Below are 25738 nucleotides of genomic sequence, written 5' to 3'. Positions count from 1 at the left end.
ACTATTTACAGTACAGTAGGAGTATCGAGAGCGTTAATGGCACACAGGGTAAAGATTTTGCCTGGTGCTTCCAGTTGAGTAGCAGCAGTTAAATAAATTTTAATTTTTTTTGTATCATCATCATCATCAGTTAAACAGCGTTAGTCAAATCAAAGGGTAAGGTTTTGCTATATTTTCATTCCTTCATTAGCTGACTGCTATTTAAGACTTGATCACTCCCCATTACGAAGATTTTCCGGACAGTATTTCCAGTGGCTTTTGACCTTGCTTCCTTTCCTCTCACTGTTAGAAGTTACATGTTTTAACGAGGGTTTTATCTGTACTGTACTCCACTGCAATGATAAGTAAATGAAAAAAAAAAAATTGTATTATAAATCTCTTATCCACAGGTTAAAAAGATTTTGTATCCTTATAAATCTCTTATCCACAGGTTAAAAATATTTTGTATCGTTATAAATCTCTTATCCACAGGTTAAAAAAAATTTGTTTTCTTATAAATCTCTTATCCACAGGTTCTGACTAGTAAATCTTGTTCTGAAGAAGGCCTAGAAGATGCAACAGCCTTGCTGTTACATCTGTCCCATGGCCCTCCACCAGCTAGGGACCAAGTGTTGCGATTACTCTTACAAGGTGCAGCAACACTGGGCTCAACTGTGGCAACCCACATAGCGTCGTTACTTCAGGACCTTAAGGCTCACAATGCATCACATCCTGCTCCAGTAGTTCATGATGAGGAACCAATGCTGCCCCATGTAACTGATAAGAGCAAGAAAGGATTATTACAAGACAGGTAAGTTGTTTGAATTGTAGGCAAAGGTTTATTTGGGTGACCTTAATTTAAGTAGACTCAATTATAATTTTTTGTATACACGTTTTTTCCTTGGTATGTGTATTTACACAATACTGTGTAGCTATATGTAATGAATGTGTGTATATACTACACATACATGCAGATACTCCCCCATTAATTAAATGATTATAGGGTCTCAAACTCGTTAGTAAGTTGGTTGTTAAACAAATTACGTTTATGGTAGACATTTTAAGCGTAAAATTCCTAGTCTCATAATGTGCTTTTGTAGATCTAGAGAAGGCATATGATAAATACTAAGATTGATTGTTTTGGCACTTGAGTAAAGTCCCAGAGAAGTGGGTTAGAATGGTTGAGAGGATGTACAAAAGAATAATTACAAAAGTAATAATAGCAGTTGGGGAATCAAAAACCTTACAAGTTAGTTTTGGATTACACCAGGGGTTAGTATTAAGCCCTTTTTTTAGTTGTGTTGGTCATGGGTCTATTATGATGTATAGTATAAAGTTATGGGACTTATTATATGCCGAAAGTAGTGGCAGGAGACTTTGGAGAGGAGTGGCTTGAGGGTAAAAGTGGATAAGACTGAGGTTATTGTGAACAGTAAGGAAGGTAGGTACGGGATAACATAAATGAAAGCATTTGGAACAATATAGATACTTAAGATCTGCTATAAGTCAGGAGAGAGGATGTGAACCTTATGTTGAGAATAGGATAAAAGCAGCCTGTAGGAAGTGAAGGGAGGTAGTGGGAGTAGTATGTGATAGAATACCAGTGAAGCTAAAAGTCAAAATCTATAGCACAGTATTAAGACCAGTATTAATAAGTGTATCGGAAACCTGGACTTTTAAGACGAAGAGGAAGCAAAGCTTGAGAGAACAAAGATGAAAATGCTGAGGTGGATTATGGGAATATCACATCTTGAAAGATTGGAAAATATGAAATGAGAGGAATGGGAGGCTTAGTAAAGATTACAGAGGTGGTAAGTGTCACGACTGAGATGTGGGTGCGTTCATGATGAATGTGATGGATAATGAAGAGGGTTTGGGAGGAACCTGTAAGGCGGTTAAGATTGAGAGTGAGGAAGAGAATTGGATGGTGAGATAAGGAGAGAAGAGGTTTGTTAGAAGAGGATGGATGCCTTTGGTAGATGGCAGTGGAGATGGTGCATCAGGCAACAAATCTCTTAACCTTTTTACTCACAGGCTATTTGAAACTTTCCAACCCTTAACCCCCAGGCGTGTTTTGCTTTTTCAAGCACATTTTGCAATAGAGATTTTTTAAATTGTTCTAACAGCCTTAATTTTCATCGTAGAGAGTTCAGGGTGGTCTCATTCTTTTGGAAAATGCCTGAAGTTTCTCATAAAGTTATCAAAAAAATGTAAATACAGTAGCAGTTTTTTGCAAGGACGTACCAGTACGTCCATGGGGGTAAAGGGGTGAGTTTTGTGAAACGTACCAGTACGTCCATTGGGGTAAAAGGGTTATGTAGGGACAATGGTAGGAAAGGAGATAGTGTAACTATAAGAACTTATACCATGGATTTGAATAGCCGTGATTCGGTAAACTTGAACTAATAAATGTTTCTTTAATAAAAATAATGTAGTCTAGTTGTAAAGATAGTATGTAGTAGAAAATCAAGGCTTAAACCCTTTTTATTAACCCCTGCATTTTATGTGGAAGGATGACGATGGATTTCTAAGTAGCTTCTCCAATGCTTTCTTTTCAGGTTTACCAATGAATGTGTAATAATCAGTGGAACAACCAAAGTTAAACCACCATGTGAACTGCAGTTAGCCTCCATGTCCTTGCTTACAAGCAAAACTTCTTCTCAGGCCTTCTTTTTGCGTACTCTTAAGGTCATCATACAGCTCAGAGATGCTATTAGATTGTCACGCACGAGAAAAAATGGTAAATAGCATTTTTTTTTATATATATCTTGTTTCCTTAGTCCCTGAAGACACATTCTTTATTTGGCAAATACTGTATTGCAAATATTTTTTGAATTTGTATCTAAATATATTTAGCTAACATTTGAACAAATTTCATTTAGTGGATGTTGAACTAGACGTTGAAGCTTTTGTAACTTGTAAAATTAAGATAAATGGTCACTGAAGATACAATTTGAAATAAGTTAGCAACATATGAATGACCTATTAAATAATATCCAAGCATAAATAATAATATATTCTCTCATGAACCTTTTAGCTATTCAGCCAAGTAGTAACAATGCTGAGAGAGCAATTACTAACCAAGCAGCCAACAACCAAGACCAGCCAAGTGCCACTGAAAACCAAGAACCCTCTGAGTTGTCCGGAAGTCAGGACCAGCTGTCCCTTCCCACGTCAGTAGACACTCCCATGCAAGCGGAGTCTTCTGATACTCCTATCCATTGGCAGCCTGCTGCTGAAGTACTGTCGGTGGAAGTGTCACCTTTAGAAGCTGGTGAACAGCATGATACTGGTCAAGCAGAACAACCCCCTACACCCCCACAGCAGCCTTACATTGTCACCCCACCAGCAGTAACTTTAGATGTACCAAACCCAGATGCGGATAATGCAGCAAATGCATCAGCCTTGCCCGTTGAGGATAGAGGCCAATCCACTACTGAGGCAATGGATGTAGATAATGAAGTCACAGGTAAGGGAGCGATTATCTTTATAATTGGTTATGATTCCTCTAAAACTCTCATTTGTTCCGACACAGAGACTTACCTCGAAACACTTTCTTTATGATTCCTCTAAAACTCTCATGTTTTGAGGGGAAAAGGGTCTTGGCAGCTCTCCATTGGCCCCTAGCTGCACTCGCTTTATATAATTTTGGTTTACCTCCGTTCCTTTTCCTGTCTTCCTACTGGCTGTTCAAGCTCTCTTAACTTCGATGTAGCTGTAGATATCTCTGAGATTTAGATTAGAGGTGGTTTTGGTTCTAATTGTGGGGAGTTGATTCACAGTATTGTTGTTAGTCCTAGGACATTGGAACTCCAGATATTTTCACTGACACTATTTTGTAAATGAGACGTCGAATTTAAAATTTTAATTTTTAGTCATAGTTTTCAATTTACTTTTGGGAACCCTGTTTCATCTCTGTTCTTAAATTGTGCAAAACATCACCTAGAAATTCTTAAAATAAAAAAAAAAAATCCTGAAATTTTTTTTCTGACATTTTGAATGATGTAATTTATCTTCAGTAGCTAGCTCATAAAATGAGCTCAAATCATAGATCTCTTAAACTCTATCCCAATTCTTCATTTTAATTTCTGTCACAGTTATTTACTTTACCTCTTTCTGCTTGCTGTATAAAAATTTACTGATACTGATCAGGTTTTGTATCCACCACATTGTATTGAATATGCAGTGCTAATTCATGTTCTCTTCAGCACGATATCTTATTCTAGAAGTTTTGTTTCAGCTCTACTGTACTCGATTTGTAGAATGAATATTTGAATTGGTAGAACTTGAACTCAAACTTAGTTTTGATGCTTTTTTGTTTAGCAGATTTGAATGTCTTGTATCATAGTTGATCTGCTATTTGTTTCCATTTACTTTTCTTATAATTAGTTTTTCAATATTTTTCTCTTGTATATTTTTTCTTTATCGCTTAATAAAGTTCTATTGTGTGAGTTTCTGTTCTGAGCTATTTTCTCATCAAAGTCCTTCAAGTATGTAACATTGTTTTTCCAACTAGGGTTGTAGTTTGGCTGATAGCAATTGATGATAACTGTAACATTTGATGCTAGTAGACTTTCCAGCAATGAGTCTTGACTGACTGTCTTTTAACTTGTTTAAAAATACTAAATTTTGCATCATTGCATTATTTGTGCAGCTCATATTTCTTTATCGTAGGTGTTTTGCCCTTTTGTAATTACCTTCTCAGTACGTATGTAAGTTCAGTAACTATGGAAGCAGTTAGAATATTCCCTAGGATTGGTTTTATCACTTGCAATATTACTGGTCGGCAGAATCTCATCTCCTTTATTGTAATCATAGATTTAGCTTTAAGATACTGTTACTTTTTAATATTTATCAAGCTCAGCAACATTGAAAGTCTGGGAACTTTAAATCTAATTTATGCCCAATTGATGGGCATCACCAGTGCACCACACACAAAGTACTGTAGGCATGACATACTTGCATATTTTTGCAGCATTCCTTCTGCCCCTAGCTTCACTTATTTTAATTTCATTGTGTTACTAAACTTTTTCCCCTAGATGTCCTCTGTTCCCAACACAGGCTATGTAGCCCAAATTCATAATTATGATAATTTTTGTAATAGAAACAGTGCTGTACATTATTTATGTTTGATCATCATAAAAAGTTAAGGTGGAATATAGGTCATTAGAGTGGTTTTTTATAGCAGTGCTTGATGCCTTAAAGCTTCACAGACTGACTCTTTTCATTATCACTTTATGATAATTTTTGTAGTAGAAACAGTGCTGTACATTATTTATGTTTGGTGGATCATCATAAAAGGTTATGGTGGAATATAGGTCATTAGAGTGGCTTTTTATAGCAGTGCTTGATGCCTTAAAGTGTCACAGACTGACTGTTTTTATTATTACTTTCAGAAACTACAGAGTTAGGAAGTTTGAGTGCTCAACTGTGTTTAGATGAACTATGGTCAACGCTTTCCGAATGTTTAGTAGAATTAGGCGAAACTCCAGATACACATGCAGTGCTGGTTTTACAGCCAGCCGTCGAGGCCTTTTTCCTCGTTCATGCTTCAGCAGCATCGGGGGATAAAAAAGATCGTACTACCACACAGGCAGAAACGCGTGAGGCACAACTGGCCCATTTGCAGCATGAAATTGCACCGTTGTCTCCTCTTCCCTCGGTCCCATTAGATGGTGAGTACAGTACTGCATTTTGTTGTTTATTTCTGTACATTGGTTGAATTTATACCTTTTTAACCCTTTTACCCCCAGGCTCTTTGGAAATTTCCAACCCTTAACCCCCCAAGGGGTTATTTTTTCCCCAGCACATTTTGCAGTATATATTTTTTAAATTGCTCTAACAGCCTTAATTTTTATCATAGAGAGGTCAGGTTGGTCTCATTCTCTTGGAAAATGCCTGCATTTTCTCAAAAAATTATTAAAAATATGAAGAAAAAAAATTTTATAGCATTTTTTGCAAGGACGTACCAGTACGTCCATGGGGGTAAAGGGATGTGTTTTGTGAAACTTACCAGTACGTCCTTTGGGGGTAAAAGGGTTAAGAGCTTGAGCACATATCTATCCATATTTAAAAGAATAAGTAGACGCTGGATTTACAAACTACTTTTTTTCCCCACAGATGGAGAGGGTAATGTCAGTGTTGCAGGTGTACGAAAGAGAGAGAATTCAGTGTCTGTATCAGAAATTAGTCCTGATGACACTGATAAGTTCCTTAAATTTGCTGGTAAGTTAATTATTAACCAGTTTTAGTGCTGTTGAAACTAATCGTAGTTCCTCAGGGAAAGAATAATAATAGCTATGTTTAAACACTGATAAGAAGATAGTAGATATTGTTCTAGAAAATAAAACAAACAGGAACAAAAATAAAATCTGTGCAGTATAAAAATGCTATACTGTACCTTCCAATTCTTATTATTCAATTTTAAAGTGTTAAAGCATTTTTTTTTTTTTTAAGCAAACCAGAGTTGTTGAACAGAATTTAAATGACTTGTGTAATAAAGTACGAAGTATAATAAAATGAAATTAGGATTTTTAACCAAGCCATTATCAATATTTGTAATTAAAAAAAAAATTCTTGGGATTTATAGTGGGTAAAGGGTTGGGTAAATGGAGAAAATAGTAAAAGCATGGACGATGCCAAAAACAATCAGGGTTAAATTTGTTCTAGTATATAAGGTTTTAAGATATGCTATAAACGTAATTCAGCAATAAAATACTGTGAAGTGTTAGAAACCCCAAAAAAAAATGTTTGAAAAAATTTAACTTTTGAATGTCATCCTTTTCCACTAAGATATTTAGTTTGGAGCCAGTAACTCTATATATAGATGAATTACCTGGATTAGTAAAGTGTTTTAGTAATCTCTCTCTCTTCTCTTTTTTTTTTTTTTTTTTTTTTTTTTTTTTTTTTTTTTTTTTTTTTTGTGTTCTTCATTTCATAGGATTGAATCTTTAGGATTAAAACCGTTGCCATGTTTTGTTTTCCCAGTTTGTCACTGTCCATTAAAAGAGGTGGTAATTTGGTAGATATGCCCATATTGAGTTCTTGCCTTATTTTCTTATATTTTAAGCAACATTGGGTTTTAGGGGTTTTCATTTTACCACATATAGTAAAAGGCAATTAGCTGGACTTTAGTATATTAATACTGTATATACTTCCAAGACTTCAAGGTATTCTATGTATATGTATCATCTCCTATGCTTATTGACGAAAGGGCCTCTGTTAGATTTCACCAGTCATCTCCATATTAGGCTTTTAAATCAATACTTCTCCATTCATCATCTCTCACTTCACGTTTCATAGCCCTCAGTCGTGTAGGGTTGGGTCTTCCAACTCTCTGGTGCCTTGTGGTGCTCAGTTGAAAGTTTGGTGAACTAATCTCTCTTGGGGAGAGCAAAGACCATGCCCAAACCATATCCATCTACCCCTCATCATGATTGCTTTTTAATGTTTGATTTTTCCTCTTCCAGAAACACTGCTTTTTAATGCTTGATTTTTCCTCTTCCAGAAAAGCACCGTACTGTTCTTAATCAAATTCTCCGACAGTCTACTGTCCACCTGGCCGATGGACCATTTAGTGTTTTAGTAGACCACACACGCCTTCTAGATTTTGATATTAAAAGAAAATACTTTAGAACTGAATTAGAACGTGCTGATGATGGTATGCGGCGAGAGGACTTGGCTGTGCACGTACGTAGGGAACATGTCTTTGAAGATTCCTTCAGAGAGTTGCACAGACGGTCCCCTGACGAATGGAAAAATAGATTCTACATTGTATTTGAAGGTAAAGAAAATCATTTGTTTTAGGAGTTAAGTAATGTTTGATTTTTATGATAAAAGTTAGTTATGCTGTATGTGTGGTCAGTTGTAAATTTTTCTAGAAAGAATAAGCTTGTACTGTATATATTTATTAAAGTAGTTACCTGCTTCCATAACTTGAATTTTAGGTAAGTTTACGATTGATCATAAATTAGTTATTCAAGTACTTCCCAGGGTCTTGAGGTGTGTGCCGTGGTGTCAATTTTTTTTTTCTTTATTTTACAGTAATATTAGAAATTTCAAAGGTTTCAATCTATTGCCTTACATGTCAGGATGTTAGAAAACTATAAATCAATCAATCAAAGACTTGAAACTCATATTTATCTCCGCCAACAAAGTTGGAAGGAGGTTATGTTCAGAGGCGTAACTAGGGATATTGGCGCCCAGGGCAAGCACAGAAAAGGGTGCCCTTTGTGATGGAATAAATCTTAAGGATTCTGGATCTGTACCTCAATGAATTAGTTGACAACATGAAGAACAAGCTCTCATTATTTAGTTCCACAAGATATATTAAGTTTACTAATATAAGCAATAATTTGGCAATGACTTTGTTGCCCGAGTTCCGAAATAGTACAAACAGACAGTGGCTGAATACAATCTTGGAAAAAATACTTGTCACTGCTAGGAGAGTGAAGTATTACCAAGTTAGCATAAAAGTAACTAGACCCAGTCACATATACAGTGGCAAATACAGTTTTACACCAGATTTGTGTGCTGCCGTGACTGCACCGTAATAACATTGTGACTGACGGTATTTTATTGGTATATTGATATGTCATGGATACAGCTCATTCATGTTTCCCTCACTGGACAAAGACACTTAATCTGATTTGTCCAACTTTTGGTTGTTTAATCAGTTCTGGGGAAGCAGACTGTAAGTAGTGACTGGATCCTCTATGCTAGTGAGCTTATGAACACTCCCTCGAAGCTTATGCTGATGTTTTTGAGAACTCGTCTGCTAATTACCATGCTTCACTATTTATTACACATGTTCTCTTTGTCAAGGAGCTCAACTCTGAATGATTCTTAAACTCTTAGAATGTTTTTTTTTTTTTTTTTCTATAATGAAGTGTTGGGGCTGCTAAAGCAAATATTTGTTGAAAATGATTTTCATGCATCTTCAAAGACTTGGATGCCTCAACCTTCATATGAAGACTGACCTTTGTAGTCCCTTAAAACTTACACAAAGGTCAGGAAAAGCCTTCTTGAATTGTATTAGCTGTTCTATGTGTTCATGCTGTTTTCCTTAGAACTTTCTCTGCCTCCGTCGATTCTCAATCCTGCTCCAGGTGCAGCTTTCTTAGCCCCGGGATATTCAGACACCTTACAAAAAAGTTCTGAAGGCTGTTAGAATTTTTAGGACTTTTGTACTTCAAGTGGGTCTGCAGCAATTAATGCTGAACTAGTTTAATATTTCAATTGGAAATTAGATATCGCGTTGGGAGTAGTACCTTAAGGTCAACTCTTGGCATACTAAAATGTCATTACAACCTCAATGTAGGTGCACACACTTTGTAGTCTTCTTGTATTTCAGTTCACACTTTCTTCCATTTTTCTATCCAATATCCTAACGTTGTACTTTAAAACTGAAACTCGAGGGGTTTTCCCTGTTAAATATAAGTTTTATATGGCTCAAATTCATAAATCCAAGGTTTAGCAGTAGTCGTATATAATTTCTTTTTATGTTTTTACAGGTGAAGAAGGTCAAGATGCTGGTGGACTTTTGAGAGAATGGTATATGATAATATCACGTGAGATTTTCAACCCAATGTATGCCCTGTTTTGTACGTCTCCCGGCGATCGTGTGACATACATGATCAATCCTGCTTCGCATTGCAACTCTAATCATTTGTCTTATTTCAAGTTTGTGGGTAGAGTTATAGGTAAGTAATATGTGAATGTTTTGTTATTGGAATATTTTTCTGATCCTAAGTTTTTACCAAGTTTTAATTTGTGTTAAGATGTTTTTATATTGCTTGAAAGTACATAATTCATATTATAATCTAAGGATACATATAACATAATGTATTTCATAACAACACTGGTTGCAGTTTTACAAAATATAATAGGGTTTTAATTTATATAGTAATCAAAACATATTCAAATCCTGAGTCATTTGTTCCAGAAATAATTGTAAACTGTAGAGCTCTTATCGTGAGAACTATCTTTCCCTCACTTCAATAGTAACTGGATATCTTGTTATTATGAATTGAAATGTTTTTCTATAAGTTGTCTTTGGTTAGTAACTTTAGTGGTGGTGGTTTCATTCTATGGTATAGTACTACGTTTGCATTTGATATTTTTTTTTTCTAAAGTGTTTACATACAATGATGCACATTTTGAGGTTTTTAAACTGATACCTGTAATCAAAAAGAAGAAATTCAATGTAAAAATTACAAGTTATGTTTGGCTGATCACCAAAATATAAGTGCCATAGAAAACTAGTACTGTGTTAGAAATATCCTTGATTAATTGCATTCCAGTGGTACAGTATTTAATGAAATGTGTTGTGAATTCACAGAATATAGGTAGAGATGTCCATGTTAAAATTTGGTTCTTAACTTTATACAATTTTGTGGTAACTTTGTGGGTACGGTATGTCAACTTTATACGATTTTGTGGTAACTTTGTGGGTACGGTATGTCAACTTTATACGATTTTGTGGTAACTTTGTGGGTACAGCATGTCTTGTTTTGTTTCCTAACAAACTACGATATTATTCTTTCAGCTAAGGCAATCTATGACAACAAATTACTGGAGTGCTACTTCACAAGATCTTTCTACAAACACATCTTGGGCAAGATGGTTCGTGTTGCTGACATGGAGAGTGAAGATTATTCGTTCTATCAAGGTCTTATCTACCTCTTGGAGCACAATGTTGCCGATTTGGGCTATGAACTAACATTCAGCACAGAGGTTAGTGCTTGGGTAACTGAATGTGCATGGAGTTTGCGAGGAAATTAAATTGGTTTATTTTTTGTTGACTGTTATAGATATAACTTTTACAGTAAAACTTCCTGATTCACTGTCATTACTTTCTGATATCATAGTTCAAAAAACAGTCAAATAGGTAGAATAAGGAAGTTTTGCTATATAGCGGCATTTTTTAAAGTCTCCCGGTAATGTAGGATATGGGAAGCTTAATAGTAATAGATTTGAACCTTCTATAATAAGACTTAACTTTTCTCCATACTTGTCTGTCTATAGTACAGTTTGAAACAATAGAAAAAGGGGTTTCTTCAACCGAAGAAGCAAACATTTATGAAAAGTAATGATACGTGGTCTATGGCACAAATCAAGATTTGAAAACTGGGCTTCTGGCACACCTTGCTACATAAAACTGTTAACTAGGATATCAAGGTTCATTCAGCTGCTACAAATAGTTCTGTTAATTCTTGATATTGGAAGTGGGTTTTGTTACTTGGAACCTGTGCCATAAATTACTTTCATAATATACTACTAGTTTATAATGGGAAATAATGGACTTGGGTTTTGTTTTATGCTACTGTATCAATAGTTATATGTTTAATGTTTCCTGTTTTATTTATAAATTATAGCACACGGCAACAACTATCCAATTGACCCATTAGGTGGTTTCACACTTACATTATCCTGTTAGTGGTTTATCAGTTTTTTATTAATGAAAGTAAAGATATTGTTTCCAAGTGTGTACATTGTGCAGGTCAGATCATAAAAGTTAGTGTAGTGTTTAGCAAAGATCATACTTCCCTGAGAGAGACTGCTGTCAGTGCATCTTACGTCTTGCACTGTATGCATTACTCAAGGGTCTTATGTATCATTCCTTCAATAGCTACACTTGCTTTTATATCTTATCTTACCTATGTTCCCACTTTGTCTCTTTCTGAACAACCTCTTCTAACTACCACAAGTCCATCTGCTGATTCTTCCCCCAGGTGCATTTGGTCACTGAATAAACTCAGACCCCACTTCCAAGCTATATAGCCCAAATTCGTGATTCTTCTGTCGAAGATCATACTGATTTTCAAGGAAAATGGCTTTCATTCTTCAGAGGCATTATCACGTGTTTTCTATAAACAGGTACAAGAATTTGGAGTAACAGAAGTAAGGGATCTTAAACCCAATGGACGCAATATTGCAGTCACTGAAGAAAGTAAGATGGAATACATCCGGTTGGTATGCCAGATGAAAATGACAGGAGCCATCAGAAAACAGTAAGTAGAATTTCCAGGACAAATATGCTAATTGTAAAGCTTTCTCTTGGTATTACCATACAGTATTACTTTTTACAATAATTTTGTAAAGCTCATCTAAGTAGTGGGACCTTAAAGATTATAAGTTTTCGTTTTGCATCCATTTATTTACACGATAGGTTGAATAAGGTGATGAGTTATTTAAAATGCCCATAGAGAAAGGTATTGCTATTAATTAATGATTAATTTACTATAATTATTGTAGTTTAACAAAACTGTTGCCATTTACTATTGTCTGACCTCTTAGCCACATTTCCAATGTTGGTCATATTGAAATAAGAGGGTTTTTTTTTTTTCTTTTTTTTTTAATAGAAAATTTGAATACTTGGTAATTATACATTCTCTTTTGTGACTGATGATGGTTTTATTTACTTTTTCAGACTAAACGCTTTCTTGGAAGGCTTCTACGACATTATCCCGAAACGTCTCATCTCTATCTTCAATGAGCAAGAAACAGAGTTGCTAATATCTGGTTTACCTACCATTGACATTGACGACTTAAGGACGAACACTGAATATCACAAGTATCAACCAAATTCCTTACAGGCAAGTACAGTAACATTTTATTTCCTGATATTCCTTTTGAAGTTATTGGTACTTAATGAACTGCATAAAATTAGGGAGGTTTTTGCATCCTAACTAGTTTCCAAATTTCCTCCCTAAGTACATTCAAATAATTACACTTCACTATTTCTTGTATTGTATATTTCTTTAAAATAAAATAGCTGTTTCGTGGGTTATTTATTTGGTATTCTGCATTTTTATGTGCAGGTTTCAGAGATCATAGTATTTAATTTTATTGGAAGTCTCCTGTATTTTTAATAATCAAGTTAACTAGGGCAGGTCTACCTTGATCATTTTTTTCTGTGGTTTATGAGAGAAAAGACTTGTTCTTACCTCCTGACAAAATTCGTCTTTTAATAGTATTTTGCTGTGGCATTCTTCTAATTAGTTTATTAAAAACCAATATAGTTGGGATGTTTTTCATCATCGTTCATGCTATTGTTTATCAATATTCATTTATTTTTGTAAAAATAATAAAATAGTCAGTGTGTTTGTAGGATGGGGGAAGGTTGATTTCTGAGAAAGGCTTAAAGGGTGAAGGTACTTTGTTTTTTCTCTTCTATGAATTTACGGAAATATAAGTGAAATTTATAATAAAGAGGGGAATATATGTTTCATATTTTCTAATGTTTCAACTTTATTTGCTATTATTTTTGGTATGTTATTAGATTAGTTTTCTCATTTGTTCAAAATTTATGGTTTTAATATATTTTCTCCTTGTACAGTAGAGCATTTCATGTATAGTAAACATTGTAATTATGAAATTAGATGGTTAACATGCTTCCTCTCTCTATACAGATCCAATGGTTCTGGCGAGCACTTAGGTCCTTTGACCAGGCTGAACGAGCCAAGTTCCTTCAGTTTGTGACTGGCACTAGTAAGGTTCCTCTTCAAGGTTTTATAGCCTTAGAAGGAATGAATGGTACACAAAAGTTCCAGATACACAGAGATGATAGATCTACCGATAGACTTCCTTCAGCCCATACGTGGTGAGTAATCATCTGCTTATTAACCCTTTTACTCCCAAAAGACATACTGGTACGTTTCACAAAAGCCATCCCTACCCCCATGGATGTACTGGTACGTCCGTGCAAAAAATGCTATAAAAAAATTTTTTTTCATATTTTTGATAATTTTTTGAAAAAAATTCAGGCATTTTCCAATAGAATGAGACCAACCTGACCTCTCTATGACAAAAATTAAGGCTATTAGAGCAATTTAAAAAAAAATATACTGTAAAATGTGCTGGGAAAAAAACAACCCCTTGGGGGTTAAGGGTTGGAAATTTCCAAATAGCCTGGGGGTAAAAGGGTTAAGGAAATATAAACATTTATGACGTAGACATTAAGTTGATTCTTAACAATATCTTTTAGTATTCAATATATTTCATAGAATTATCTAAATTATCTCATGCCACATAGTTACAAAAAAAAAAAAAAAAAAAATACTGAAAAGGAAATATATACAATCTAGAAATTTTTCATCTTTCAAAAATGCTATTCAGATATCGATTTAATTCTGTCCAAATTCCAGTCTCGTATGCATTTGTAAAACTAAATGTTTAAATACCTTCCTCCCCATATGTGTGAGTGGTCAGCATAATTACCAAACCTAAGTTTTATTTTTATCAATTAGTGTAATCTTATATACCATGAATGATCTGAGTTAAGGAAGTCATTAATGTAAATGGCCAAAATAAAAAAATCCAATCTAGAATATTCAGATATCTAATGGTGATGCCTGGAATAAATTTGGTGGAGATTTTACAGTCTCTACAATTTGGGTATTATACAAATTTTGAGAATTGTACATTGTAGGTAATCTTGGCTTCTTTAGTGACATCTTGCTCCTATTAAAGTTAAATTCCACTTATAATATCTGGCCAAGCTCCTTGCCAGATGTCTACTGAAGTATTCCAAAAATCCGCAATGCTAATTTTCCGAGCTTGGCTCAGAAAATTGTTTGCAGTCTGGCCCACAGACAAATAGCAAAATAGCATGCCCATATGCTTGTACTACATTTTATTCATTTACACCCAAGAACATTTGAGTCTTCCAGTCGAGAGACATGCCAAGCGCCATTTTTAAAAAGTGTCGGAAATCGTGATTAAAAATTGCCAATTTTCAAATTATTTTTATTATCATTATTATAAATATAATAATTATTATTATTATTATTATCATTATTATTATTATCATTATTATTATTATTATTATTATTTTTATTATTATTTTTATTATTATTATTATTATTTTTCAATCGCGATTTCTGACACTTTTTAAAAATGGCGCTTGGCATGTTTCTCGACTGAAAGACTCATTTTATACCTTTTTGATTGCACCTTATACAGTATATAAATATATTTTTCACTATTGTATTACTAGCATAACAATATTTCAAATTAGTATCCATATTGCATAGGTAAGTTTTTTATTTCTGTCCTATTTCCTTTCCAGTTTTAACCAGTTGGATTTGCCTGTCTATGAAACTTACGATAAACTCCGTCACTACTTGCTAAAGGCAATTCATGAGTGCGCGGAAGGCTTTGGCTTCGCATAGAAGATATACAGTACATACAATCCTACCGAAAAGAATCAAGAAGCTTTGTATTCATTTGCAGTGGAGGTCCATTTTGTTAATTTTTTACTTAGTTTTTTATTTTACAGAGTGAATTTGCACTGATACAAGTGTCATTTTATATGAAGCCTGTTATATAAGGTTTACACAGGTCTTTACACACAATGTGCACTAGAAAGCTTTTCACCCATCCTTAAGATGTCTTATCTTTTTGAATCTTGAACCGTAAAAAAAAAAGTAATTTTTAAACCTACCATTTACTGTATAATGCTTTGCCTTCTCTTAACTTAGGAATAATCATTTATTCTCTTCCTTTTTGTTTTTATTTTTCTATCCCTCCCACGGTCATAACTGACCCTAGATCCACTGGAGAAATATATAAATATATAAAGTTAACCATCAAAAGCTTAAAAGCGGAAGGGCTGAAAATGCACGATAAGGGTTGCAGTGTGCTCATCGTGTTGTCAGAAATATATGATTTCTTTACAAGTTTTAGAAAATAAAGATTATTTGAAGGTTTAGAACAATAATGGTGATACCCTGTAAACCGTATACATTAACTTATTTTTTTCTTTTTATTGAAGAGTTCGATCCAGCCAAACCTTCCATAATCATATGCTGTATATTTGGCCTCCTTTTTTTGCTGTATATATATAAGGCCTTTAGGAAGAAATGTGATATATATTAAGGCCCAGGAAGTTTCAATTAGTCGAGAATAGCCTAAGGAACAGGGACATTGGAAACGTCCGTGTTATGAATGTATAAATATTTAGCAGTGTGATCTAGTTCTAGTAAGTATTCATTTATATCTTATTACATATATTACTTGACTTCTGGGTTGATTTTTTTTATAAAGGAAAAAGACTTGAGTTTCTCATGTACAAGTCAACCCAAATTGAAAGGTGTATTTAACCAAGATCATAGCTTCTTTAGAATTTTGCATTAAATACACTGAACTTGGTTCTTTGTTTCATTTACCTTTACCTCTGTGAATGGCAAAGGAGGTGTTGCCATTTTGGAGTTTGGTTTTTGGCGTTATCCTCTTAAAACCTATCTGTGGATGTGTAAAAAGCAGAAGTCTCGAAAATTTATTAGTAATAGGCTTGCACAGAAAATAAAAAACTTGAATATGCCAGAAATCAATATAGGTTGATGTTAAATAGTAAATAATATTCAAAGCCCACGTGGGTTGAGAAGCCACTTTGAAATTTCTAAATTTGACTCTGGTTGCAACCTTCGTTTCAAGGATTGTTTGCTTGCGTCATTAGTAGGTTAAATAAATGTTAACAATTTTTATTGAATTTTACTGGGGCTCCTGATGCAAATGGATACTTTGTGCCACAGCCCATTCATCAATGGCAATATCAGGGTGTCGACCAATACTAAGGCATAAAAGCTGCTCTAGGAGTATGGACAAGACACACCTATACATAAATGGTAATTTTCTTCCCTTACTACTACCCCAAGTCCCTAAAGCAGTGTTTCCCAACCCTGGGTAATGGACCCGTATTTTTGGGGTAATCAAGATGTTCTGAAATTGAGTTATTCACATTCCCATAATTATTGCCATAATTCATACACAAAATCTGCAATAATTATTTTATAGGAAAATCAATAATTTTAACATTGCTGTACAGTGATCCATACAGTTCATCAGTGCTGTACAGTGATCCATACAGTTCATCAGGTGGCTGCAAAAAACCATCAGATGTTACCGGGTATATGTTCAATGGGGTCATTGATTAGTTGGAAATAAAATTTTGGGGTAATTTAAAAAAAGGTTGGGAAACACTGCCCTAAAGTAAAAAAAGATGTATTCCTAATATGGACCTTAGGTGCTCTAGTGTAGGATTCCAATGAGGCACTCCAATAATTCCAAAGGATTAGAGCTGTTCAAAGAATTTATCATTGTGTATCAGCTTTCCAGAGACTTCATATTTATAAAGTTTTTCTGTACTACTAATTTGCAGCATCCATTCATACCCTATTGAGCCCAATTTTTAGCCCTCTCCATCCGCACTTCCTTTCTTTCATCTTGCTGTCCAATCTTTTGTATTTACTTCCCGAGTGCAACTGCAGGCTTATCCACCAGTTGCATTTTGACATGGAATGGCCTCCCAAGGATGGAGCCGCAGTAGCCCAAATATCCAATTAACAGAAAACTTATAGGAATGAGTTCAACTGCAGAAAGGAGACAATTGATAATGTTCTTTACCTTACATATATAATTTAACTAATTTAAATAAAGACTTCAATATTGCAGCAATTCATTGTATCTTGAATTCAAAATCTCTTATGTTTGCTGATATTAAAATTTTGCTGTAAATTGTTTTAATATTGTGTCAAAAGTATTCTTTTTTAACAGTTAGTGTTGGTATACTCTGATATATTGAATAATATACTGAAAACAAGTGAGATTTTGAGTTTCTTCTAGTTGCACTCTTCCTTTTCTTCCCTATTGCTGCCAACCTCTTTAAATTTTATCTCCTATTGCAAACAGACCAGATGTGCTTCTCAAAAGTAAGGTTGCAATCCAGTCACTCCTGAAATTTCAAGTCTTCTACAATATAGTTAGTGACTTTCAATGAAAAGATATGATTTAGAGGCACTACAGTTTTTGACATATATTTGTACCACTTATTTGACTACTAACCTACTATACTGTACTTTTATTCCTTTTTTGAGTTTTTGAGGTTCAACATCCCCCATAATTTACACTATGCACAAACTTCAGCTAGATCTCTATTAAGGTATTAGGAAACCGTAAGTATCCATTCAGGAGGTGGAACTGATGCAAAGAGAGTACTGTAGCTTCATTTGCATACGTAAAGAGATTTTCTAGGCCAAAGCACACAAGCATAGAATGAAGAGTAACGGGCCGAGAACATTACCTTGAACACGAAGATATATATTCCTTTAGTCGTTACGGTAGCCATCAACAACTAATCTTTGAAATCTATTACTTTAAATACATTGCCTTGAAAAATGTTGTTGGCATGACCTTTTAGTTACTAGAACAATCAATACGAAAAATATATGATCAGGATAACAGTACAGTATATATCATGAGATGGCTGTCTGGTATATCTGTTTGGACCAGACTGCATAGGATCTTTGGGAGTTTGTTGAGATTCTTGGATAATCTTAATGATTTGTAATATTTGAACTTGGAATTCTATTGTTTCCATGTCATCAAACTAACGAACTGTTGGTAAAGGTCCTTTAAAGAAACGAGTGTGATGATCCACTGTTGATTACAGCTTTTGCAAGAATGAATTCACTATTATGTCAATCATTTTTTGTTGCTTTCTTTTCCGCTTAGTTTATGTTGAGGGCTGATCAAATTCCTCAGTACCATTGTTGTCAATGTGTGTGCGCGTGTCACGATTCATTTCATCATGGTTGTCCCCAGTCTCTTCTCCAACTATACTTGAAACTGTCATCTTCCTCGAGGAATTCTTTGGCAAGAATGACATGCTGTTACTATATATATATTTTCTGGATGATTTTGCTTTGGATCCAGTTTTTTTCCTCCAAGGTTCTTCAGATATTTTGTGTACCTGCCTCTGACATTAGTCCACTTCATACTTACCACATTACCTAGAAAGAAAGGAAATTAAATAAGAAAACTTTACCATTGACTATGGTTATTCCTTTTATACATACAGTAATTGTTGATCTTTTAATATTGTCATTGTTTATATTTTACAAGTACTCTAATTTTTTTTATTTTTCTCCCTAGGAAAAGGCAACACTTGCTTATCTAAACTATGTACTCTAAATAGACTGGGATTGTCACCCATATTAAAGATTGTGCAAGGTTTTTGCGGTAAGTTTGCGTTACCCTGAACCATTATCTGAGGAAAGACTGGAGGCTATTCTTGCTGTATTCCTTAGGAAAACTGTTTCCACATAGTATAGTGGTAGTGGATGGCATAACCAAGAGAATCATAAAGTCATGGGACATTAGGTCTTTTTGGAACCACAAAGGATTCTGCTTACGGTGTTACTTGCCGCGACCGATAGCAATTATAAGTTTGGTTTTGTGAACGTTGATGCTAGTGACAAAGACTGTGATTCATCATTGTTGAAAAGAAACTCTAGAGAGAAATTTACTTATTCTAAGGGCTGTTTTAATGGTCATGTCACATGCAGAAAAGCACTTCTCTTCAGGACCTTAAAGATTTATTTGTATAAACAGTGAACAGTAATGTGCATTGTCTAGTAGGAGCTTATTAAATAGTCTTTGGACTGCATATTTAAAAGCTCTGGAATCTACAGTAGAAGTACAGTTGGACACAATTTCCGAGCTCCTGTGTTAAGCCCCTCCCACCACCTCTGCCATATCTTCCTATACTGTACAATGTTTGGTTACTCGCCGCGGAGTAAGGATGACGATATGCACTTCTTCGGAGCAAGTTGTGCTAAGGACTCCTGTGTCAAACCGTACATCTTTTGCTCCAGTAACTTTAAATCGTCTCTTAATTATTCTTGCCGTCTCAATAATTTCAGGAATTTTTATACATTTTAAAATCTAATCTAGCTTTAATAGGCAACCAGTGTAATTCAAAAACAGTATTAGAATGGTTTTCTTGAAAATAAGATGAGAGAAATTAGTAATGTTATATCCCGAAAGTGGGAGACTACAGTAATCTTTGCCGTCTCCGCATTGGTCACACTTGGCTGGCACACTAGTTTTTGCTGGCTGGCCAACATCACCCATATTGCGACGACTGTTTGGTACCATTGACACCGAGGCATTTGTTGACTGAATGCCCCACTTGTAGTGGTGAAAGAATAGATATCTGTTTGAGGCTCAAGGTGAGGATGGCAGGTTCATCTTTGTATGTATGTGTAATATATATATTATATATATATATGTATATATATATATATATTATTGCGGCTGGCAAATCACATAAACTCCGGAGTTCCAAACTCACTTTTATATTTCTTAAGTCGGTTACACATGAAAATTAATGCCTGAGCTCTGGAAAAACTTATGCAACCGTCAGACTGCAATATATAAAAACATTCAATATCCAAAAGTTGCTTAGGTAATACTCAAAACAAAACTGGAATATTACTTAATTGGAACTATTGAAAAACAACCTCTTACTTCAGTTCTTAGTTAGGGATTACAAGTAAGCACTGTTAATAAATAATGCTTATCAAAATAATACACACTTTATTAAAATAGATGTATTTCATAATAAATTACAACAATAATACCAAAGGATTAACACCATAAATAAATCTCTCAAAATCTAACAAAAGAAAGACCGAAAAAAACTTTATACAAGCGCTTGTTTCACTGGAAATGAATTCATAAAAATATTTAGTTTTGATAATTATTGAAAATAGTTAACACTAACACTAATGATTAAGAACTAAATGAAATTTTTAAAAAATGTAACTGTTACACTTACATCTTTTTTGTTCACTCGCGAGGTTACCGAATAGTTAAGCAAAATAAATACACTTCTCTGTTCAACCTAAATCTCACAGGACCAGCTACAAAAATTTATATGACAGAGTACTTACAGTACATTAACCTACTACACTTGATTTACCATTTAATAAATTCCACCAAAGTTTGAAAAACACTATATACAATATACGTTGGATCAAAACCTTATTCACGTTTGAGAGGTCACACACTTGATGCACATGAAAGGAGAGAGAGGACGTTAGCTCTTTCAAAGGGATAGGCTGAATCTCTTCTGCTTTCTTATGCATTCCTTGGGGTCTAATAAATGGACTTAGATTAATTTCAGAACCTTCCAGTCCGGCCTACTGGAAGCGTGGGGTGCAGGCTTACGATGCCAAAGTTGCCAACTAGTCGAGTAGTAGACAAGTTCCAGCGTAAATGGCGAGGCAACTCTCTCTCTCTCTCTCTCTCTCTCTCTCTCTCTCTCTCTCTCTCTCTCTCTCTCTCTCGTCTATTTCCGCCCATCTACTTCTCATAACTTAAAAAAAAAGATAAAACTAACTTCGGAGCTTTCAAGAATCTTCTAATCGTGTGGGAACAAAATTTACGCAGTCTCTCGTATACATACTTCGTGTGTGTGATACAGCATACCTAAACGAGCTTACATAAGACTTTGTAACAAAATATGTGAAATAAAAAGTTGATTCTTAAAAATAACTTAAATTTACATATACTGAATTGAATGAAAATACAATTAAATGAATGACGAAAGTCCTATGTTATTTACATACATTTCTTAAACCTGCATGAGTGAGACCCACCTTACAAGCTAGTTATATATCTCTTGAATACACAAATTAAATACTTGAATAAAATATTTACTCTATAATAGACCAGCTTTGTAAGAATATATGCGCACACTTGCTTAGTGTGCCAATCCATCGTCTTCTCTTCCTTCCCCTGCTGCTTTTACAATCTCAAGGGATCCACTCTGTTATTCTAAATGTCCATCTATTATCTGTCATTCTCATTATATGTCATGTCCATGTTCATCTCTTTTTCTTACATATTGGTAGCAAATCCAGTTACTGTCACAGACATACACAGTTTGATATTAGATATATTTTTTTGAGAAACAGTACTTAAAATACAGTCTACCAACTTGAATGAGGCATTGTCAAAAAAACTGCATTCTCAAATCCCCAAAATTGTGGTAAGCTACATTAAGTGATGTGGAATACGTATTTTTTACTCTTTTTGTTATATCAAATTAAATGACTCGTTTTATATATATATATATATATATATATATATATATATATATATATATATATATATATATATATATATATATATATATATATATAATCATAGCTCTACAGGCATTAGCCTTAAAGGTTTTTCTTTTATTTTCAGTTATCTCAATCTCTGGTTCATGGTTTTGATCAGAATGTACTATATTAAAGACCATGGGATGTTACTCTCCTTAATTTTGAGAATTAAACACAGAAAGGGGCTGAAAACAATAAATAAAATCTAATGAGCCACCGTCACAATAACAGAATTAGGAAGTAGAAGTACAGCTAGGTAGACATAAGATATTTTAATTACTGGCGAAACTGAAATTTGTTTTAAGAAAAGGACGAGTACTGGCTCGTTTTGGTATTTTTTTTTTATTTCTATATGTTTAATACAAGGTCTATATAGTAGCCTTGTTTTAATAGGGACTCTGGCATAATAACTTAGGTATCGGTCTATTAAAATGTGAAGTATGTTTTTCATTCCAAGTCCATTGTTTACATTAGACTGAAGTGGACTTACTGCGCATGCTTGTTTTCTGTGCATGTACAATGACGTAATTGGTTTCTGTGCATTTACAATGACGTAATTGGTTTCTGTGCATGTACAATGACGTAATTGGTTTCTGTGCATGTACAATGACGCAATTGGTTTCTGTGCATTTACAATGACGTAATTGGTTTCTGTGCATTTACAATGACGCAATTGGTTTCTGTGCATGTACAATGACGCAATTGGTTTCTGTGCATGTACAATGACGCAATTGGTTTCTGTGCATTTACAATGACGCAATTGGTTTCTGTGCATGTACAATGACGCAATTGGTTTCTGTGCATGTACAATGACGCAATTGGTTTCTGTGCATGTACAATGACGTAATTGGTTTCTGTGCATTTACAATGACGTATCTGTCTGGTGTTTTTTTAAACCAATTAAAAACTTACAATTACTTCTTCATAAGTTCCCGGATGTTGTTCTACAACAACCATTTTTTTCCACCTTCCCCTTCAGTCAGAGTTGCCAGGTTTGCCTTTTTCACGTCAAAAAACTCCAAAATTGTCCTTTTTCGTGCTAGATACCTAAATTTGGCCTTTTTGAAATTGGTTAGCCTTTTATGCTATATTTTCGGCCTTTTTCCTTGATTAGGTTGGCCTTTTAAAGCTTCAGTTGATCAGACGTTGGCCTTTTCTCATTTGGAAAACCTGGCAACCCTGCCTTCAGTTTCAACTTAACCACCATCACGTATAGACGTCTCCAAGAGGGAACTTTAAGGAAGTACGTCAATTTATTTCAACATTTAGTGTAATTTCATTTATGTGGGCAATTGATTATGATGGAAATGCTCTTCAGTGTAAAGCTATTGTTACTTGTGTGGAATTTAAACAAAAATAAACAGCGAAATAAGGCTTCAAAGGTCCAATTTTGATTTATGTTTAAGGAAGACCAGCACATTTTCCATTGCTTCCGTTTAGTATTAAGCTATTTACCCATGTGAAATTAAAAGATAACAGCAAAAAAAGGCCTCAAAAGTCCAATTCTGACTTATTTTTTAGGAAGAGCAGCACATTTTCCATTGCAAAGCTTTTGTAAAGATTGCCAAGAAAAAAAATCGATGCAGTCAATCATAAGGTAAGGAATTATTGTTTAATTACTTCTAAATAATGTAAGGATTTGTTTGTGATTTACCTTATTATAATGTTAGGATTTATTTGTGATTTACCTTATTATAATCTAAGGATTTTTTTGTGATTTACCTTATTATAATCTAAGGATTTTTTTGTGATTTACCTTATTATAATCTAAGGATTTTTTTGTGATTTACCTTATTATAATCTAAGGATTTATTTGTGATTTACCTTATTATAATCTAAGGATTTATTTGTGATTTACCTTATTATAATCTAAGGATTTATTTGTGATTTACCTTATTATAATCTAAGGATTTATTTGTGATTTACCTTATCATAATCAAAGGATTTGTTTGTGATTTACTTTTAGTTTGTGACCTGGGAAGGGGGGGGGGGGGTTCCGGCTAGCGGTTGTGACCTGGGAAGGGGGTTCCTAGAGGAAAACCCCCATCTAAGGGTTGTGACCTGAGAACTACTAGGTTAGGTTAGGTGGGTTTGTTAGGTTCTGTACCCTTTTACAAATAACAAAAGTTTTAAATCACGTTTTTGGCCTGTTTTCAGCCACTTAAATGAACCATATATTTTTCCAACTGGTTATCTTGTGCTTATTTTGTATTTTCTGACCATTATCATTGCTACAAATTACTCGTTTATGACATCCCCCAACCCCCCCCAAAAAAAAAATTACTCATTTATGACACCCCCCCAAAAAAAAAAAATCCCGGTTTCCCACTGGGTCCCCCCATAATTGTCTTTATATAAGGGGGTCCAAAAACTCATGAACGAGTGGTTTTCCCCAATAATCATGGTCAGAAATGTATAAAACACAAGATAGCGAGTAGGAAAAAATATATGGTTCATGTATTTGGCTAGAAAGTAAAATATCATATATTTACCTACTGCTCAGACCAAGAATCGGAGCCAAACCTAAGCAAACTACAAAGAAGACGTGAAAATTCTGCAAACGAAGACAAAATGGAGCTTGATGAACAAGCCAAATATGAAGATCAACATCTGAGCCAAGTTGAAGAGCAAGACTTACATTTATCTAAACGTAGGCCTAGACCTAATTCCCATTTATCTAGACCTAGGCCTAATTTCCCCACTGACAAGAGAGTGAGATTACAATCGGAAAAAAGTAAGATGTCTAATTTAGATCGTCTGGTCGATGAATTCAAAAGGCAAGAGAGAGTCTTGTGCAAATTAATTAAGGAAGCATTATCTAGACGTAGGCCCAGGCATAATTCCCCCACTGGTAAGAGTGAGATTACAATAAAAAAAAGGTAAGATGTCTAATTTAGATCGTCTGGTAGATGAATTCAAAAGGCAAGAGAGAATCTTGTGCAAATTAATTAAGGAAGCAGATTTGGCACTTTCTAAAAATGATTGTTATTTAGAGGAAGACAAAAAACCCGCTGGCGAGATGACTTAGACCAACATAAGCAACAGTGGCACAGAATAGCTTGCGATAGAGGCCTGTGGAGGAACCTGGGGAAGGCTTACATCCAACAAAGGACTTTTGAAGGCTGAAATAATGATGACGATGAAAAATTATTGTAATATAGGCCTACTACTGGAAGTTGCAAATAGGCTTCAAAAAGAGTTGAAGAATGTTAGCATGACGTTCTCCAAATTAAGAGATTCAGAAAGGCCAGAGGTTGACTTTGTACAGAGTTTAAAGTATAATTACCAGAATATATCATATGAAGATCAGACCAAGTTATCAATGTTAAATAAAAGGATAGGCACAGAAAGAGAATACCACGATGTAATGGAAAGGGCTCGAGCGGATTTAAAGCTGTCATTGATAATTTGATTTCTTTTGTAGCTGTCATTGATAATTTTATTTCTTTTGTAGCTGTCATTGATAATTTTATTTCTTTTGTAGCTGTCATTGATAATTTTATTTCTTTTGTAGCTGTCATTGATAATTTTATTTCTTTTGTAGCTGTCATTGATAATTTTATTTCTTTTGTAGCTGTCATTGATAATTTTATTTCTTTTGTAGCTGCCATTGATAATTTTATTTCTGTTGACACTTAAGAGGCTTACGATAAGGCTTAGAAGATACTTCATGATAGATTTGGAAATATGTTTATTGTTGCAGATGCATTTAGAAGCAAGCTTGAAAGTTGGGCTAAGATTATAATTAATGATGGTTCAAGTTTAAGAAAATTTTATGATTTCTTCGAACACTGTAAAACAGCCAT

At 34.4% G+C, this 25738-nt stretch overlaps 1 protein-coding gene across 8 annotated transcripts in view; it reads left to right on the top strand.

The window, feature by feature from the left end:
* The window catches only part of HUWE1 (HECT, UBA and WWE domain containing E3 ubiquitin protein ligase 1), a 106086-nt gene extending 89956 nt beyond the window's left edge, over positions 1-16130 (top strand). For all 8 annotated transcript variants that reach the window (XM_068362873.1, XM_068362872.1, XM_068362870.1 and 5 more), the window contains exons 49-60: positions 513-790; positions 2538-2719; positions 3017-3448; positions 5376-5654; positions 6100-6204; positions 7487-7762; positions 9492-9680; positions 10526-10713; positions 11857-11990; positions 12410-12575; positions 13392-13582; positions 15050-16130. In XM_068362873.1, the coding sequence (XP_068218974.1) occupies positions 513-790; positions 2538-2719; positions 3017-3448; positions 5376-5654; positions 6100-6204; positions 7487-7762; positions 9492-9680; positions 10526-10713; positions 11857-11990; positions 12410-12575; positions 13392-13582; positions 15050-15152 (2523 nt within the window). In that variant the 3' untranslated portion in view covers positions 15153-16130. The remainder of the gene's footprint in view (positions 1-512; positions 791-2537; positions 2720-3016; positions 3449-5375; positions 5655-6099; positions 6205-7486; positions 7763-9491; positions 9681-10525; positions 10714-11856; positions 11991-12409; positions 12576-13391; positions 13583-15049) is intronic.
* The last annotated feature ends 9608 nt before the right edge of the window (positions 16131-25738 follow it).

Source organism: Palaemon carinicauda, chromosome 39 (assembly GCF_036898095.1).
Source record: "Palaemon carinicauda isolate YSFRI2023 chromosome 39, ASM3689809v2, whole genome shotgun sequence".
Lineage (NCBI taxonomy): Eukaryota > Metazoa > Arthropoda > Malacostraca > Decapoda > Palaemonidae > Palaemon > Palaemon carinicauda.
Note: the sequence above shows the minus strand (reverse complement) of the source record. Positions and strands in the feature narration are given on the sequence as shown.